This window comes from Bombyx mandarina, chromosome 13 (genome assembly GCF_030267445.1).
Source record: "Bombyx mandarina strain Sakado chromosome 13, ASM3026744v2".
In the NCBI taxonomy this organism is placed as follows: domain Eukaryota; kingdom Metazoa; phylum Arthropoda; class Insecta; order Lepidoptera; family Bombycidae; genus Bombyx; species Bombyx mandarina.
In genome coordinates, this window is record NC_143220.1 from 7698899 (window position 1) to 7714652 (window position 15754).

The 15754-nt window shown below is 44.0% G+C and overlaps 2 protein-coding genes across 2 annotated transcripts; both read right to left on the reverse strand.

Moving 5' to 3' along the window:
* Positions 1–9558: 9558 nt before the first annotated feature.
* Positions 9559–13203, reverse strand: LOC149501617 (putative 115 kDa protein in type-1 retrotransposable element R1DM). The gene has a single exon (XM_089732531.1). The coding sequence runs from the start codon at positions 13201–13203 to the stop codon at positions 9559–9561; it is 3645 nt and encodes a 1214-aa protein (XP_089588657.1).
* A 31-nt stretch (positions 13204–13234) lies between these two features.
* Positions 13235–14695, reverse strand: LOC149501618 (uncharacterized). The gene has a single exon (XM_089732282.1). It carries the CDS (start codon positions 14693–14695, stop codon positions 13235–13237), a length of 1461 nt encoding a protein of 486 aa, XP_089588408.1.
* Positions 14696–15754: the final 1059 nt, after the last annotated feature.

Here is a 15754-nt window from a genome sequence, read left to right on the forward strand (position 1 = left end):
TCCGGCTTCGCTATCCAAAGCTCACTTCCGAGTTTCTGGCCTTCAAGGCCGATCACACCGCGAGCCCTCTCGTGGACTCCGCCGAGCTTGCTGCTCCTGCGTCGCCTGTACGCACCTGCGTGCAAAGCTTCTGCATCGAGCACCGCAGCCTCCGTCGTGCCTGCCTTTCCCGCGTCGCCTATACTGGCGAGTAAAATTGCTGCGTCGTCCGCCGTGGCCACCGTTCCAGCAGCGCGATCATCCGCGGCCTCCGTCGCGCCCTCCAAAACTCCTGGTCGTAGGTCACCTGCGCCCGCCTCCTCGTCCTCCGACTCTGACTCGGAGATGGAGGTCGACCTCGCCCCCGCCTCATCGACGGATGGATTCACCCTGGTACAAAAGGGTAAGAAGCGTGCCGCGGAGTCTTGAGCTCCCGCGGCCGCTAAAATTAGCAAAGCCGCGAACGCGTCGCGTCCCCGCCCTCAGACTCCCGTTGCGCCTCCAGCCCGTGCCACTCCGTCGCCGCGTCCGGTGGCACAAAATAAAACCCAGACCCCTCCCCCGGTAATCCTTCAAGAGAAGGCAGCTTGGGATCGAGTTTCCCTGGCCCTTAAGGCCAAAAATATCAATTTCACGATTGCCCGTAACCTCGCAAACGGCATTCAAATTAAGGTTCGAACACCCGACGACCATAGGGCCCTCTCTTCTTACCTATAATATAATGCGTATAAGTTTCCACACGTATACGCTCCAGGAGGAGCGCGAACTCCGTGCCGTCATACGTGGCATCCCTAAAGAGTTGGATGCCGAGCTCGTCAAGGCCGACCTTCTCGAACAAGGCCTACCGGTTAACTCCGTACACCACATGTACACAGGCCGCGGAATAGAGCCATATAACATGGTTCTCGTCGCCCTCCAGCCTACCCCCGAGGGCAAGCAAATATTCAACATCCGAACGGTCTGTAGCCTTTCCGGAATCGCCGTCGAAACCCCACACAAGAAAGGCACACCTAGCCAGTGCCATTGCCAATTATACGGGCATTCTTCCCGTAACTGTCACGCGCGCCCCCGATGCGTGAAGTGTTTAGGCGATCACGCCACGGCCCTATGCACTTGCGATCAAAAAACCGCGACGGAACCGCCTAGCTGCGTCCTGTGTCGAACACAGGGTCACCCCGCAAATTACCGCGGATGCCCCCGAGCCCCGAAAATAAATCGCTGCGTCGCCCGCCAAAACCGCCTCTGAGCTTCCGGCCGAGACATCAAAGCCTCGGCACCCTCTGTGTCGCAGGCTAAGCCAGCGTTCGTTCCGGCGCCGGTGCCCAGTGTCTCGGCCTAGGCGAAACCGCTGCCGTACACGAACACGGCTACAACTCCCTCCTCCGCGATTCGTCCCGCCCCCGCGACTCGTCCCTCTCCCGCGACTTGCCCTCCGACCGCGTCCGACAATCTCGCTTTAGCGATCGACTTCTTTCAGTCGATCAACTTTGAGCGCGTTAACGCTTTGGGCGACGCCATTCGCGCTGCCTCCACTGCACAACACTTTATCGCCGTTGTGCAAGAATACGCCGACATATACGCGTCATTAAGTACGTACGTCCTCCCCTCACCTCCACCGGTATTCAATGGCGTATATAAGTAGAATAAAGCCCCTATCCGTAACGACAGGATTTTTTAACGCTTACGGTCTCGCAAACCGACGTGATCAGGTTTCTGACTTTTTGCGTGACCATCAAATTGATATCTTTTTAGTGCAGGAGACCCTACTTAAGCCCGCGCGCTGTGACCCTAAAATCGCGAATTGTAACATGGTCAGGAACGACAGACTCTCTGCTCGTGGTGGTGGTACTGTCATTTACTATCGAAGAGCCCTGCATTGCGTCCCGCTCGATCCTCCCGTGCTCGCTAACATCGAAGCATCAGTGTGCCGAATCTCACTGACGGGACACGCGCCGATCGTTATCGCATCCGTTTATCTTCCACCGGAAAACAGAAACAGTGCTATTTGAAAATAATCCCAGTCCAAGTACAAGGACCGATAGGCGCGGTTGATACATACGCGCTGCTCGACGATGGATCAACGGTAACACTGATAGACGAAATTATTTGCAAGAAGACTGGAATAACAGGACCAATCGATCCGTTACACATACAGGCGATTAACAACATAAAATCAACGGAAACAAGGTCAAGAAGAGTCAACCTCACGCTCAGAGGCCTCAACAGTCGAAAAGAAATAATACAAGCGAGAACAGTCAACAGCCTACAAGTAACAGCACAAAAGATACCAAAGGAACAGATAGATGAGTATTCGCACCTACGAGACATCAGTGACATCATCACGTACGAGAACGCGAAACCTGGAATCCTGATTGGCCAAGACAACTGGTGCATGTTTAGCTTCAAAAGTTAGACGAGGCAACAGGAATCAGTCAATAGCGTCACTGACACCTCTAGGCTGGGTACTGCATGGAGGTCGCACTCATACCCTAGGCCACCAAATAAACTACATAAATCATGCCAGCGAAACCCAGGAATATGATAAAATAGAAAATCTGGTAAAAAGGACTTCGCTATGGATGCGCTATGCATCATACCAAGAAGACCAAAAACAGACCCAGAGGAACAGGCGCTTCGCATCCTCAACAGCAATACAGTCCACAAAACAGATGGAATATACGAAACTGCTCTGCTCTGGAAAACAGATAATGTCAGTCTACCAGACACTACTGGTGGTAGGACCTCTTGTGAGTCCGTGCGGGTAGGTACCACCGCCCCGCCTATTTCTGCCGTGAAGCAGTAATGCGTTTCGGTTTGAAGGGTGGGGTAGCCGTTGTGACAATAATGAGACCTTAGAACTATATCTCAAGGTGTGTGGCGCATTTACGTTATAGATGTCTATGGGCTCCAGTAACCACTTAACACCAGGTGGGCTGTGAGCTCGTCCACACATCTCAGCAATAAAAAAAAAAAAAAAAGACAACTACAATAACTCGTTAAAGCGACTGATAAACAAACTCGATCGTAATCCGGAACTAAAACAAAAATACACAGAACAGATGGAAGCACTCGTCGCGAAAGGCTACGCCGAGCTCGCTCCAAAAACAAACACAGAGAACAAAACGTGGTACCCACGGAATAGATAAATAAGGTTGGAATGGTAATGTAGGCGGGGCAAGCGTGCCACAGTTATGATTGTACAAACATAACTCGACCGATTCTTTCATTCACTGCGTTTAGTGCGCTTCGGACTACTTTAGCCAACAGATCTCCGCTTTATAGTGCCGTGTTGTGCAATTATAACTTGTAAAACAAAAAATCAGACCTCAAGTATAGAGCGACGAGGTATATCTTTCGATCGGTAAGTCGAAATTACCATTTAATTACAATATTATTTGTCTAAAACATAAAAATATACTGAGCATTATGAAATTCCAAACATTAACAATATTATTGCAGCAAGTTATAAATAGCATACATTGCGCGATGTGTACTCGCCCAATGAACGCAATGACCAAGTCAGCTTCCAATGTACTACATGCATTGCGTTCTCTACACTTCAATCTTTGAAATTTCGGCCTTTGCCCTGATTGGCCGTGGTGCAGTTTGTCGATAGTGAGGTGACCATGTGGTGAAATAAAATCATCGACAGAATTCTCGACTATATTTACATTTGACATGGACAATTTTTGCATTATTTTATATTTAATTAATGATACCTAGTATATTCTTAGTGAGACGTATTTTGAGTAAAATAAATATGTATTATTATTATTGAATTATTATCATTGAATTAATGTGACGGTATAATAATATAATATAAAGGGACATGTAGACCTCTCATATACGGGTATTTACTATATTGTCTAAGACGTATTAAAATCTAAGTAAAATGCTATTTGACTTATGCAGTAAATTAAAAATTTTAGGTTTCCTAAAGAACCTAACGCCAGGGAACAATGGATTGACGTGACAGGTACAGGAAACTGGAGACAAAGACGAGTACTATTTGCTCTAAACATTTTACTGAAAATGATTTTACCATAAAAAAATCAGAATACACTTAGTTTTGAAAAATTCATTCGCAATTAATAGCAAGCGCCAACTGTTTAACAAATGCGTTTTATTCCAGGGACAGTGACTATTTGTAATTAATAAAAGTAAAATTGTTTTCTTTTTCAAAATTTATTTCATGTTTCATTTTCTCCATTCATTCATCAGATAATTTATCGATAAAGAATATCGATTTTATCAAGCACTAGCGTGTATGAACATTTTTATTGCCTTTTTGCGTGTGTGAGTGTGTATGCCTACGGGTGTTTTGTGCTAGTTTGCGAACGAATATCTGTCCTGAGATTTATGTGTGGGTGTTTTTGTTGTGTGCGAAATACTTGTAATCACAGTATGTGTATGTGTAAAAATTAAAATAGTGGGGATGAAGCGGCGACACTGGTTCTAATACAAAATTAGAGCAAAGGCCTTTCCAACCTTATTTATCTATTCCGTGGTGGTACCTACCTCACTTCGCCGTCGTGAACCCCCTGAAACCTGAAAACTCAGAGTCGTCCACGACGCCGCCGCCAGAACAAGAGGGGTAGCTTTGAGTGATATGCTGTTTAAGGGACCGGACCTACTCCAATCACTGCCAGGAGTGATAATGCGATTCAGACAGCATAATATAATATTAACAGCAGACATCAAAGAGATGTTCATACAAGTAAAATTGAGACCTGAAGACAGAGACGCGCTCCGTTATCTCTGGTGCAAAGATCAGCGAGATGACAAGCCCCCAGAAGAAAACAGAATGACCTCGTTGATCTTCGGTGCGTCAAGTTCTCTTTCCACAGCGATATCTGTAAAGAGCTTGAACGCCCAGCAACATGTAGCCACGCACCCGGAGGTGGCAGCCGCACAGAATAAACACTACGTAGACGACTACTTGAACAGCTTCAAAAGTATTCACAACAGACTTTCGTCAAAAACACGAAAGAAAGCCGACCTCGAAGACCTTCTGGACCAACAGCAAGACAGTGTTAAGATGGACAAGAACGGGATCACGCTCGTACAAACCATACGTCGCCCAACGCCTGAGTGCTACAAAAGACAGTTCAACAGTAAACGGGAGGCGATGGTTACCCACGAAGCACAATACAGCCGACGACGTGACCCGAGACGTCCCAATGTCGTACCAAAATGAACATAGATGGTTCAGAGGGACAGAATTCCTACGCCAACGAGAGGACTCCTGGCCAACGGAATCAGCGTCAGAAACTATAGAACCGATGGATGGAACCGATGAAGTAAATATAGCAGCTGCAGCACCGGCGGTAGCTTCATGGCCGAAGCGTCGCCGTGAAAAGTGGAAATGCCTGCCACGAAACACGCGCATGCGAGGGAGAAGTGATAGCAACGTATCCTGGTCCGGGCAACGTGACAACGTGAGGCACACTGTAGACATCAAAACCAAGGGTGGAGTTCTACGGAGACCAGTACGAAAACTACTGATCCTGCCCATCGAAGAAGACCATCCTGCACCGAGAAGAATGCGACTGACTCGCACGGCGGGAGTAATGTGCAGGACGAAATAGGGTTTTAAATAGTTTTATTAAACAAATAGAATGAATTTAACCGTTAATAAGTGATTACGTAATAAATGTATAATCTGAAGTTATTTTATAATCAATATGTTAGTGTATCAGATCAGAGAATGTAAATAGACCAATAAGAACGATTTGTGGAGCGCTTTCACTACGGTAACATACAGATCAAGGGACCCTCCAAAAGTGGCGCGTCAATAGCGCGTCGCGAGATGGGTACTGAAATAAATATAAAAGGATGGCCATTTATAGGCAAAAACAGTTCTCAGCGGATCTCCGACATAGAAACATCATAGAAACAAACAGTTCACAGCAGATCATCAAGACAGAAACAGTTCTCAGCGAATCTCCGACATAGATTACAAGCTTTGATGGGTAAAGAACTTGAAATGGATTTGTTCCTAGATTTTAATAAAGTCAATGTTCTATGTGTAACTGAACATTGGCTTAAAAAATATGAATTAAATTGTAATTTTAAAAATCACCAGGTTGTGAGTTCCTTCTGCAGAGAGAATGCTATACGAGGTGGCTCACTAATCATTGTTAATAAAGATTATAAATGTAAGGAACGTAGAGACATTGTGAGCCTCTCTGTGGAACGGATTATTGAAATGGCCTGAGTAGAGCCTGAGCGATTCATTGTTGTAAGTGTGTACAGACCTCCTGATGCGTTATATGATTCTTTTAAAAATATTTTGGAAAATGTATTGCTAAAGCTTTCTGTTTCTAATAAACAAATTTTTGTATGTGGTGATTATAATATCAATCTTTTAGAAAACACAAATACCACTATTAGATTCAGAACATTGTTAAAGTCATATAACCTCCCAAACTTATTTCTAGAGCCTACTAGGACAACGACCACATCGGCAACATGTTTAGATAACATATTTACAAATGTAACACCGAGTAACAAAAAAATTATTAATCAATTAACATCAGACCATAGTGGACAATTTGTGTCTTTTGAATCTATTATGAATTCTAAAGATAAAAATACTCTTGTGATTGTTCCTATTAATAAAAAACGAATTGAGAAGTTTAAAAATAATATTAAGCAAGGACATTCAGAAATTATTTATAACAAAAACCCAAATTTGTCATACCAGAATATGTTTAAGAGAATTAATTTGGTCTTTACTGATGTATTTATTCCTAAAACTGTAACATTAAAAAACAAAACGGTGTTCAGCGAGTGGGCCACCACCGGAGTGTACAAAAGTAGAAAAAAGTTGTATGATCTGTACTCTGAAAAAGTTTATAATAATGATGAAACATTTCATCAATATGTCAGGAACTATTCCAAACTATTTAGAAAAGTTTGTTTAGCGGCAAAATCTTTACATTTAAGTGATTTAATAAAAAATGCCCCTGACAAGATAAAGATGACTTGGAACATCATTGGTAGAGAAAGTGGAAAAGTCAGAAATAGCCATCAAGAATTCTCGTTAAAAATAGACGATAAATTGGTAACTAGTCATGAAGATGTGGCTAATGCTTTTGAAAAGTTTTTCTCTGACATTCCAGTTTCAACTACCACATCTCTAAATTCATCCCCCACAGCAGCTGAAATATTATTGCATAACCATGTCAACAAATGCAATGAAATGAAATTTTTAAATTTAAGAAAATTAATTCAAACAATATAATAAAAAGTTTTAATAACCTTAATGTAAAAAATACAGCTGACTTGTGGGGAATATCAGTAAAGGTTTTGAAGTCTGTAATAGACATTGTTGCTTCTCATCTTGTTAGTATTTTTAATGATTGTATTAAGTGTGGTGTATTTCCTGACTTAATGAAACATAGTAAAGTGATTCCTCTTTTTTAAATCTGGTAGTACTGATGACCCCTCTAACTATAGACCTATTTCAGTACTCCCTACGTTGAGTAAAATCTTTGAAAAAATTATTTTGACACAACTTTTAGAACATTTGAATTCAAATAACCTGCTTCATAATAAACAATTCGGGTTTACAAGGGGTCGCTCTACAACTGATGCAGGTGCTTATCTAATCAAAAATATCTTTCAATCTTGGGAGGAATCGCATGATTGTCTTGGAATTTTCTGTGACTTATCGAAAGCATTTGACTATGTTGAACATGAAACATTGGTGAGGAAACTACATCACTATGGTATTAGGGATGGTGCATTGGAACTTATTACTTCCTATTTATCAGGAAGGATACAAACAGTAGATGTGAAAGGAAATAGATCTTCAGGCACCACGTTGAAAATGGGTGTACCTCAGGGTTCCATTTTGGGTCCTTTTTTATTTCTAATATATATAAACGATTTGCCTAGTTTTATTGAGTCCCGACACGAGGTCGTATTATTCGCAGATGATACATCTTTATTATTTAAAATTAAACGACAATTACAAGTCTATGACGAAGTGAATGATGCGATTTCGTGTGTGGTTCATTAGTTCCGTATAAATAACCTATTATTGAATAGTAAGAAAACGAAATGTATTAAATTTACTTCAAAATGTATTAAATCATCTGTAAATGTGAGACAAGTAGATAGTAATGTAATTGTTTCTGAGGAATCATTGGAGCTTGTTGAGTCAACCGTATTTCTTGGTATAACAGTGGACTCCAAACTGCAGTGGGGACCTCATATTCATAAATTGGCGAGTAAGCTAATCTCTGCAGCATACGCAGTAAAAAAAAAATTAGAATGTTAACAAATGCGGACACGGCTCGTTTAGTTTACTTTAGTTACTTCCACAGTGTCATGTCCTATGGCATTTTGCTATGGGGCAATGCGGCCGATGTAGAAATGATATTTAGTCTGCAGAAAAGAGCTATACGTGCTATTTATAACTCAAGGGAATCCCTGAGGGAAAAATTTAAAGAAATTAAAGTTCTCACTATGCCATCCCAGTACATCTTTGAAAATTTGATGTATGTTCGTAAACACATTGAGGAGTTTCCTAAAAGTCGGACATACATAATAGAAATACTAGGAACAAACACAAGCTTGTTGTGCCGATGAGTAGGTTACATAAGATACGAAATTCATTCGGGTGTTTGTCTGTGCGCCTGTACAACAAAATCCCACAAGATGTTCAGAACCTACATATACATAGGTTTAAGAAAACTATTAAAGAACATCTGTGCAATAAAGCTTACTATAAAGCCTATGATTATCTAGAAGATTGCACAAAGTGGGAATGAGTTGCTCGCTCCGGGCATTTCAATATTGTAATAATTGTTATGTTATAATTACTTATTGTAAAAATGATTATTTAAAAAACTCTAATATTAAAAAAAAAAAAAAAAAAAAAAAATTGCCATGCCCGCTGAGTTTCTTGCCAATTCACTTCAGGACGGAGGCAAATTCTTGTGAATTGGCGGTAGTTCTTTTGACGTTAGGTTAGGTTTAGTTTAGGGTTAGGTTAGGTTTACATTAGGTTAGGTTAGGTTTAGGTTAGGTTAGGTTAGGTTAGGTTAGGTTAGGTTAGGTTAGGTTAGGTTAGGTTAGGTTAGGTTAGGTTTTTTTTTTTTTTTTTTTTTTTTTTTTTTTTTTTTTTTTTTTTTTTTTTTTTTTTTTTTTTTTTTTTTTTTTTTTACTGTCTACCTCCGACGTTATCGGAGCCTATGTTAAGCCTAATTCTCTTTCTCATTCCAGTTCTCGCTATTTTTCCGCTCGCACATTCATGCCGCATACATTTTCTTTCTGCATTCATCATATCTTTCTTTCCTTATTTTGGGTGGGACTCCCATTCTGAACCTATTCTATTCTATTACTTATTTACTATCATGTAAGGGGAAAATAACCGCACATTTTTATCTTTTATTTTTACACAATTTTTCTTATCAATTAAATAAATCAAAACTTAAACAATGTCTTTCAGTTTTCTTAATTTTACAATAGCTTCTTATTTCTATTACCACTTATTAAAATACATACTCCTATTATACTTATTTCTATGCTTAATATATATATATCTAAATATACTATCAGCATATTTACTTAAACTGTTCTATTTCTATCTACTACCTTCTGTGCAATCTTTGTACAATACTTAAAAAATGTTTCCCTATCCTTCCCCCGCATCACTTCCCCCACTGTTTCTATGTCCAATTCCATTTGTAGTGCCTGTTCCAGTTCATATCTTTCCACAGCGTGTACAGGACATTCCAATAGAAGATGTGGCACGGTTTCGTCGGTGTTTGGGTTGCAGATGCACGATGGACTCCCCTTGCACCTAAAGCGATTTAGATACTCGGAGAATCCACCGTGCCCCGTCATAATCTGTGCCCTAATGCTAGTTATTTCCATTTTTCTTATTATACTATATGCCGCCACCGCATCCGGGAAAAAGATCTTAGTGACCTTGGCAGTGTGGCCGGATTTGTATCTCCGATTCCATTCGTCAAGCGTCCTCATGCGTATGTGGCGCTTGACGAATGAGATCGGACACAGATCATAGTCCGGTCTTCTCTTTAAGTTCATGGCGGCCTCCTTTGCAAGCTGATCCGCTCTCTCATTGCCCGCTAACCCTGCGTGGGCCTTTATCCAGAAGAAGGATACCACCTTGTTCTGGAGAGATGCAGCTGTTATATTCTCTCTGGTCTCCACTGCCAGGGGATGAAGGCAACTCGGGTTTTTCACTGTCAAAAGAGCCGCCATGGAGTCACTGAATACCCCGAAAGAAGGCGCCTTGGTTTTCCTAATTTCCCGCGTTGCTCGACATATCGCGAGAAGCTCAGCCTGGTAGACCGTACAGTATCCTGGTAACGCCAACTTGAGGGCGCGTGTCTCAGCCTCTCCGTTCCATATGGACAGAGCTGCCCCGACACGCCCCTCAATCTTACTACCGTCGGTGAAGATTTTCACCTGTTGGTCCGAATTGGCGCTAACTTCTTCCCGGTTTACCAAGCCGATGATCTTCAGTTCGCTTCGCTCCGCGGGATGCGGGGACTCCAGTGCAGAGGTCATCCGCTCCACCTCTCTATCTCCCAATATTGCCTGTGGCACCCCTTTCCTAGCTCTGTACAACGAAGCCACCTCGTGAATTCTAAGATCCAGGGGTAGTATCCCGGCTAGTAGGAGCACGGAATTTAGTGAGACGGTGCGGTACGCCTTGCACATTTTCTGTGCTATTCCCCGCTGCACGACGCCTAGCTGTTTTATGATTCCCAGCTTGTTAGCGGCTTCTGCCCATGCGCTGGCGGCGTATAGAACTATTGGTTCCACTGTAGCCACGTATATGATTTTTATTACTTCAGGGTTTAGGCCCCAGTTTACTTTTGCGGCTCTGCTCAGCTGTTTATGGACTGCGATGGCCTTGCGACATACTTCAGAGATGTGCGCGTTAAACGTGAGCCCGTCGTCGACGGTGAGGCCTAGTATTTTGATTTTTTTGGACATAGCAACACCAACCCCGCCCATGCTCAAACGTGGGATGTCATATTTCAGCTTTTTTGTAATGACCATTGCACTGGTCTTGTGTGGTGCGAAGTTTAACTTGTTTTCCACGCCCCACGCCTGAACACGTTCAAGGGCGGCATTTGCCTGTCTCTCTATTTCCGATGCCGTGTCACCATCGAAGACTAGGATCACGTCGTCAGCGAAGGCTTGCGCGTAATCTCCTCTTCTCTCAAGTTCTTTGAGCAGGGGATCTAGTACGAGGTTCCAGAGAATGGGGCCCCCAATTGAGCCTTGCACGCAACCCTTCTCCGTGCTTCTTTGGTGCTCAGCGCCGGCGTATCTTACCCGAACTTTCCTATCGCGCAGGTAGCTGTCGATTACCCTTCTCAGGTTGACCGGACACCTTTCCTCAGCCAGTCGGACTCTTATGGCTGGCCACCAGGCGTTGTCGAAGGCTCCCTCTATGTCCAACGATATTAATGTTACTATTTTCTTTTGTTTTAGCTTTTTGCGTATTTTTTGCATGAGGGTATAGAGGGAGTCTTCGGTACTCCTTTGTGGCATGAATCCGTACTGGCGAGTACTCATCCTCGGCGCTATGTAGAACCTGAGTCGGGCCACCAACATTTTCTCATAAATTTTTCCAAGTACCGGCAACAGGCCGATCGGACGGTACGCCTTTGGTGATGTGTAGTCTGGCTTCCCTGGTTTCCGTAGTACAACCACTGTCGCCTCTTTCCATACTCTGGGGAAGTGGTTGTATGCCAGACATTTATTTAGGATAGCCAGAAAAATTTCGGGGTCTTTGCTGATGGCATGATTGCAAATATCGGCTGTGAGGCCGTCCATTCCTGGAGCCTTCTTTGGGTTGAAGGACTCACTCGACGCCTTCAGTTCGGCTATGGTGAATGGAGGGTCGTATGGTTCACCATTTTCGCCTTCATTCACCAATTCCGCCTCCAATCTGACACGGCTGTGGTGAGCGTTGTCCGCAGCAAGGTGGTCTTCTGGATACAGGGTTTCCGCTATATATCGGGCGGATCCTTCCGCGTCCAGCGCCTCCCCATCTTTCACCAGCGGCGTGTCCTCCACTCTGCTCGCTGTCCTTCCTATAACCCTGTAAATCCCCTCCCACACCCCCTCCCTATCCTGTTTACAGCAGAACTCTTTCCAACTATCGGTTTGGGCTCTGGCTGCCTCTAACTCATACTCTTCTTTCTGTTGCAGGTACTCTTCGACAACAATACTTCTACGGATTGGAGCAGCGCACCTGATCCTCCTCTTTTTGGTAGCTACCGCTTTTTTCAGTTTTGTGAGTCTCTCCGACCACCACGGCAAGGTAAGTTTTTCTGTTTGTTTCTTTATTGGCATAGATTCTTTACATGCTTTTGTAATTATTTCTGTGTAATTGTTTACTATTTTATCTATTTGCTCTACTTTGCTTATTTTATCTATTTCCTCTTCGGTGAATTTGTGTTCTTGGCTTAACTGGGTGAGTTTCTCATGAAACTCGGACCAGTTTGCCTTTTTTGTATTGAATATTCTAGTGGTTCTTTCTACCTTAAGCCCTTTTGATTTAGTCTGTAAAATTTTGAAGACGATGCCGTTGTGGTCGGAGTTGCATAGACCCTCGACGACTTTCCAGTCTGTTACCTTGTCGAGGATATTTGCCGAACAAGCTGTTATGTCGACATAGCTGCTATAGCGTTGTCCTCCTCTTATTGTGTCGAAGGTAGGGATTTCTCCTGCGTTAAGTATATGCAGCCCGATCTCCCCGAGAGTCCCGCATACCTCTTCTCCCCTACGGTCGACCGTTGGGCTGCCCCACCAGGTGCTTTTGGCGTTTGCGTCGCCTCCAACGATTATGGGCTTAGAGCCATTTTTGGCCACTATTTCTTTAAGGTGGTTAAGGTAAGGCTCCACTGGTTTGTCCGGCTCGAAGTATATGGACACCAGGGTGATCTCCCAGGCACTGGTCTGGATCCCCACCACAATAATATTGTTTGTGGTGAGTTTTGGGTACTGCTTTACATTGAGGTTTTTATCAAAGACTGCAATTGCAGCCTTAACAGTCCCATCTCCATCGTCAGTGTTCTGAAAGATCCTTACTCCTCTGTAGTTCTTCATTGTCTTGGTCCCCCCAGTGTATGGCTCTTGCAGCAGGGCTACGGCCACTCCTTGTTTTTGTGCCTCGAGTAGCAGCTCGACTGTCGCAAGCCTTTTTCGTTGGAGGTTCGCTTGCATATAGCTGTATGTTGTGGTGGCAACTTTGGCGTTAACAATACGCTACGGTCGAACGGGCCAGTTCGTCCCAGCGGCGGCGTACAGGGCACCCAGAACTGAAGGCATTATGCTCTACCTGCGTTAGCTTCGCCTTTCTGCAGTTTCTGCAGGCCGGTGGCTCCCCAGCTAGCCAGTCCGCGCACTCGGTTCTCAGGTGAGGACCGCCACAGTGACTGCATGCGTCTGCAGTCTCATGGCAGTACTTACGGCCGTGGCCGTACCCCAGGCAGCGCGTGCACTGGACTAGTGGGGTCTGGTCTTCTGCTCTGACCCGCTGGAGATCTATATAGACGTAGCCTATCTCCGTTACCCGCCTCCAGACACTGGGCGAAACGCTAACAACTACGTGGTTAGTGTGAGGGTTTCTGGCTCTCCTTCTATATTTTACGGCTATCCTATCCTCCCCCTCCTCGAGGCCGCGGAATACAGCCCCATTCTGGTTCCGAAGAGCCTTGAGGATGTCCTCATCTGTATTTACCGTCAGTACATCCCCAAGCCTGACCAGCGGATCCTTGTTTTCCACGTCTTCGATAGTGAGGCTGCCACCTTCTTTTCCTATTCTATCCTTTATTTTATCCCGTTCTTCCTTAGACTCAAAGCCCATTATTACTTTTCTATTTTTAGCCTTTCTTACCCTCTCCACTTTTACCCATCCCTCCTTAGCGTCTATGGCCTTCCTTACTCTTTCGAGCACCTCTTCTCCTGTTTCCGTCTCCACGGTTGAGGTGACCGCGACCGAGTGCAGCGTGCGCTTTTGAAGTGCCCTATCGGTCTGGGTCGCGGTCACCCCAGCGTAGGTAGGCGTTTCTATCTTTTCCATTTTTCCGGCATGTCTTTCAATCGTCGCCTTCAGTTCTTCCATTTTCCTGCCGTTTTCCAGCATCAGGTTAGAGTGTTCCTCTAAGCGTGCCATGATTAGGCTTCCGTCGGAGGTAGAGGAGGGGGAGGGGGCGGAGTTGTAAGGAGGAGCATCAAACGCTCCCACTCCCCTCCCCGCCCGCCCTCCCACCGTTGTACTTCCCTTCGTCTTGAGCTCTTTTTCAGATTCCTTGATCAGCTCAAGTAGTCGTGTGAGTGCCTTTTCAACCCCCTCCTTTATCTCTGTCTTAAGGTTCCGTGAGGCCCTCAAATGGGCCTTCGCCTTATTCAGACAGGCTGCCGCTTCTGCTGCTCTGCTAACATAAAATTTTTTAGGGGACTCGTCATTTCCCGTTGATGCTCTGCGCACGGCGAGGATGTTTCCCGCTGGCTTGGTGGCCACCTTAGTTGTTTCTGCAGGGCCTGCCTGCGTTGTCGCATTGGTCTTTGTTTTTTCTAGGCATGTTTTCGCAGTCAGTTCTTCGCTTCGCTCAGCGGCCTCCCACCTGTCTATACTTTTCCGAACGATCACCTTTGGGGGTGACTTATAGCTCTCCTGTCTTTTAACAGGCGTGCGGAGTCCAAGTCCAAACATTTTGAGAATGTGATGCGGAGGGGCAGATAGTTTTGTAAAAGTTATAAAAAGGAGCTGCCCCTTTTGTTGTAACCGTTTAAAGACTACAGAGATAAAACAGTGATCAATATGTATAAGATGAGTCACTGACTCTAGTCAGTACTCGAGCACACACTTTAGATAACTAATACAATATTAATGATAACTTTCTTTTTAAATTACATCTATTTTAGAGAATAAAGGAATTTCTCTATGTAGAGTCACTTGGCTGCGCCAATTTGTGTCAAAATTTGTAGTGTCAATTTATAATAAAATAAAATATAATAAAGAAAATAAAATAAATAAAATAAGGAAGAGATTTTATTTGCCCAATAGGCTCGGTCAAAATATAAGCCGTGCTGTCTGTACTACCCAGAGAGATATGTCTTGTTTAAATGTAGTTTTTATATTCTATTTTATTTTACAGGTGCTCTACTCTGCGAGATGGCGTCCAGGTAATGCAGCTCCGGATCACAAGTCAACGTGTCTACACGCAGGTAAGTGTGCCCAGGTAAGTACAAAAATTTTTCTTATTTTGGGTAGAGGGACTCTACCTAGAGCAGTTCTGGTAAGGTCCCGCTGTCCCTTAACCCGTATTATTGTGTACAAAAGAAATCGCATCCAAATCGGCCGGTAAACCACCGAGCTATGGAAGTTTTAATCCTTCAAAGATGGCGGCCAAGATGGCCGACCAAATCTTTAAAAGATCACTACTCCGCCAATTTTGTAGCTAGAAGGACGCGGCTTTCTCTGCCAAGTGAAGGGGCCTTTTGTCTGTTCGTTTGCGGTGTTTATTGACAGGCTCTACTTCCAACTCTAGATAGAGTCGGTAGGTGGTTTGTTCAATTCTGGCTCCCCTCGCTATGTCAGCTACGAAAACCACGTCTCTCCACGACTTATGGTTCACTAGTTAGAGCCGATTCAAACTTTTCAAGATGGCCGTCAAAATGGCCGATTTATTCTAAAATTGGCAGTTTTCACTCTAAGCTACCCGTGTTTGGGCTTGATTTTTGCGTCTTGAAGAGAACTATTCAATAATTT

Excerpts from the sequence above, each read along its gene's own strand:
- LOC149501617 (XM_089732531.1), bottom strand. The coding sequence starts at position 13,203 with ATGCAAGCGAACCTCCAACGAAAAAGGCTTGCGACAGTCGAGCTGCTA.
- LOC149501618 (XM_089732282.1), bottom strand. The coding sequence starts at position 14,695 with ATGTTTGGACTTGGACTCCGCACGCCTGTTAAAAGACAGGAGAGCTAT.